This window comes from Kryptolebias marmoratus, linkage group LG16 (genome assembly GCF_001649575.2).
Source record: "Kryptolebias marmoratus isolate JLee-2015 linkage group LG16, ASM164957v2, whole genome shotgun sequence".
Lineage (NCBI taxonomy): Eukaryota > Metazoa > Chordata > Actinopteri > Cyprinodontiformes > Rivulidae > Kryptolebias > Kryptolebias marmoratus.
In genome coordinates this window covers 193,408-197,013 of record NC_051445.1, presented here as the reverse complement: position 1 = coordinate 197,013, position 3,606 = coordinate 193,408, and the positions used below count along the sequence as shown (strand labels likewise).

The 3,606-nt window shown below is 52.8% G+C and overlaps 1 protein-coding gene across 1 annotated transcript in view; it reads right to left on the bottom strand.

Moving 5' to 3' along the window:
- Positions 1–839: 839 nt before the first annotated feature.
- LOC108228513 (phosphoinositide 3-kinase regulatory subunit 4) overlaps positions 840–3,606 on the bottom strand; it is an 11,320-nt gene continuing 8,553 nt past the window's right edge. Inside the window, exons 11-19 of the mRNA XM_037980301.1 lie at positions 3,242–3,490; positions 3,005–3,170; positions 2,609–2,773; positions 2,313–2,524; positions 2,106–2,237; positions 1,931–2,031; positions 1,773–1,861; positions 1,400–1,520; positions 840–1,323 (exon numbers count right to left, since the gene is read on the bottom strand). Of these exons, the coding sequence (XP_037836229.1) occupies positions 1,153–1,323; positions 1,400–1,520; positions 1,773–1,861; positions 1,931–2,031; positions 2,106–2,237; positions 2,313–2,524; positions 2,609–2,773; positions 3,005–3,170; positions 3,242–3,490 (1,406 nt within the window). The 3' untranslated portion in view covers positions 840–1,152. The remainder of the gene's footprint in view (positions 1,324–1,399; positions 1,521–1,772; positions 1,862–1,930; positions 2,032–2,105; positions 2,238–2,312; positions 2,525–2,608; positions 2,774–3,004; positions 3,171–3,241; positions 3,491–3,606) is intronic.

Here is a 3,606-nt window from a genome sequence, read left to right as displayed (position 1 = left end):
CTCAGGTGTCGCTCAGGTGACTCTCAGGTGTCGCTCAGGTGACTCTCAGGTGTCACTCAGGTGACTCTCAGGTGTCGCTCAGGTGTCACTCAGGTGTCGCTCAGGTGTCACTCATGTAACTCCTGACAGGTGACACCTGAGACAGATAATCTGAGTCTATCAACAGGTGCCTGATTTAAAACTTCAGTGAAAAATTTTAAGCTGTCAGATTTTAAATATTTAACTCACTTTTCTTACATTTAAGATGGAAATGGACCTAAAATAAATTAAATATTTAAATCTGCTGCTAAGCCACACCTCTTACCTGCCCTGGTTGTGAATTACATCAGGGGGCATGGCTTATTTCCAGATTCATGTTGACGGTTTTATAGTTTTAACATTTGTGTTAAAAAGTTTCAGCTAAAACTTTTGTTACCTCGAATCAAAGTCAGACTTTTCTCTCTGCTCCACGATTTAAAAAGTCTGAGAAACGTTTTTGTAAAAGTTTGAGCTTTGATGATAAAATCAGTTCTGCTGCGACTCCTACAGATTAATTCACCTGATGTGAGGAACATGTCAGACAGCAGGTTCTTCACGGTTCTTCAGATCTGAGATCCTGACAGTGTGGATGAAAAGCAGGTTTTCTCCTCCGTCCGGTGACTGACCTGCGGAGGATCAACCTCCTCCAGATGTTTTACAGCTGGCAGATTTAATATAATAACTTCAGTTTCTTAGTTTAAACACTTGAAATGTTCACTTTGGTCCATTGTGAAGAAAATGTTGGCTTAAGAAATCAGGAAATGATTGCATTCTGTTTTTATTTCTAATTTACACGACAGAAGAGAAACAGGACTGACAGGTGAGTTTCAGGTCATTTATTCATCATTTAACAGGTTAAAAAATGTCCTCAAATCAAGGTGATCGTGTTTCAGCAGGTCCACGTTACTACAGGAACACAGAGGGGTCAATCCTGCTCATCAATCATTCTGATTGGTTGAAACTCGTCACAGTGACTGACAGGTGCTTCGTCCAATCAGCTGAAGGCTTTCCCATCAAACACCTGAACGCCTCACCTGTTCATCATTTGGGTTTCTGGATAAATAATTTAGAAACTTGGAAGAAAACTTTCAGATTATTGAAGACATCTGGTGCAGGTTTCCTCCGGTGTTCCGCTCACTTCCACACCTTGACGATGCCGTCTCTGGACGAGGTGACGATGAAGCCCTGCGTCGTCTGGAAGGTGGCGATGTCGGTGATGATGTCATGATGTCCGACGGGGAGCGACTCCAGGCCTCGGCGAGGAGAGTCCTCCGGAGCGCCGCTCTTCTGTTTGCTGTGGATTTCCTGCAGAGACACGGAGGACAGGGGTGAGGGGTGGGTTGGTGGTTCTGGGTCTGGGTTCTGGTTCCGGTGGGTTTACCTGGACCACCTCGGTCCCTTCGATGATCTTGCGGCTGTAGAGGACAGATGGACAGTGCAGAGAGTCGTGGGCTCCTCCCGCCACGATGTACGACCTCTCTGGATACGCCAGGTCCCAGAACCTGAACAGAACCACATCATCATGTTAAAACCCGCTGAGGTTCCAGAGTCCACGTTCTGCAGTGGTTCTGGTGTGGGCAGAGAGTTCTGACAGCAGTGGAGGACAAGTGAACACACCTGTACGCTGCAGCTCTGACTCACACGCCATGAAGGGCCTGGAGAGAACCTCCGTGCACCTGTGTGTGTATTTAATGGAGGAGTGTCGGGGGCGGAGTCTCATTTGTGCCCACGGTTTGAGGCCCAGGTGTTCTCACCTGATCCTCATGTCAGATCCGGCCGTCAGCAGCAGAGGATTCCCGTCAGCAGGACTGCAGTAGATCCCGTGGACGCTGTGGGGCGACGGCTGCAACAACAACCAAACCATCAGTTCCACAGGAGGAAACCTGAAACTCTGAACCGCCATCAGACCGACCTGCATCTCAGAGAGCGGCGGCGCCGAGCTCGCCCACAGGGTGAACTTCCTGTCCCCGGTCTCCATGTCCCAGATGGACACCTCATTGTTCCCCTGGACGGCTGCAGAGACACAAACAAACATGAAGACAAGTTTTCCCACCGAGCGCCGCAGAGACCGAGCCGCCGCCGCTGACCTGCGATCACAGACGACTGGTACAGAGGGTGCATCAGCAGCCGCCGGACCCGGGCCCGGGCTGGGTGCGAGTGGTTCGAGATGGGCAGCTGGAACCGCATATCCCAGCATGCCATGGTGCCGCTGCTCGTACCTGCAGGACAGGAATGGCTGAAACGTTACAACCTGAAGAGAAGAAGAGGTTTCCTCAGACTGAGGCCCGGCGAACCTAAGCAGAGCCAGCACTGGTGCATGTCCACGCTGAAGGACGTGATGAGTCCGAGCCGCAGGTCGTGGCGCAGCATCCAGGCGTTGGAGTTGGAGCGAAGGTCCCAACCCACCAAGGAGCCGTTAACCGTAGCGTACGCCAGAACCGACTGGGCTCCCGAGTTGAAGTGGTGGATGTCCACCACGCAGCCGTCCTCCTGCAGGTCCAGAGACCTGAAACCAGACGGAGAACCGGATCACCTGAAGGCATCGACTCTCAGGAAAGGCTGCAAACAAACCCAAATAAACTCGAGGTACCTGGACTGGAACGGCTGCACTTTGGGAGATTTTGGAGGTTTATTTGCTTCAACTGCGAGCAGCTGGACGGATCCATTATCTGAAGCCACGGCTAAATAATGTGAGCCCTGACAGAACGTCAGCGTTTTAACATGGCCGCCGATACGAGAATACGTGACCACGGATCTGCAGGAACACAGACAACGAGTTTTAATACGTCAGAACGCCAGAAAACAAACATTAAGACCAAAGTTAACGTCTCTAAACTGCAGGAAATAAATCGGAACAGATGCAGATCAGGAAGATCGTCTGAAGTAGCTTCAGATCATCAGAGCTGTTTGTTGTTGAAGATGACCCTGATGCTCTGCAGGACCTGGAACGGTTCTGCGCCGACAGTAAACCGGGTTCCGGACTCGCCTCGTGGTCGTGGTCTTTCCCTCCATCTTCTGACTGTCCCACACTTTGATGGAGCCGTCGTTGGACGCCGTGGCGAAGATGGCGTGTTCGTCTGAGACTCGGATCCGGTTCACGGCAGCTTTGTGTTCGTGAAGGTGGGCGACCAGCAGACCCTTCGGGTGCCACCCTGAAACACAGACGTCTGTGAGCCTCGGCGCCGCGCGTCTGCAGCCGGGCGTGACGGCGGCGGGGCCTTACCTGGTGGAGGGGGGCGGCTCTCCCACTCGGCGCTCTCCATCATCTGTTTGGCCATTCGCTCGGCGCTGCACTGCTCCCTCTTCTGCTGCACCAGCTGCTGAAGCTCCGCCTTACACGTGTTGATGCGTCGCTGGTAGGCGGGGCCGCTCGCCACCGACTGCGCCGCGGGCGCCACCGGAGCCACAGACGCCTTCTTAATCTGACCGACGGGCCCGTCTGGAGCCTGGAGACAGATTTGAATCTGAATTTAGTGACTGAGGAGTCGAAACCCAGGTGAACAGAACGGCTCAGAACCCGGGCCTCAGGTGAACAGAACGGCTCTGAACCCGGGCCTCAGGTGAACAGAACGGCTCAGAACCCGGGCC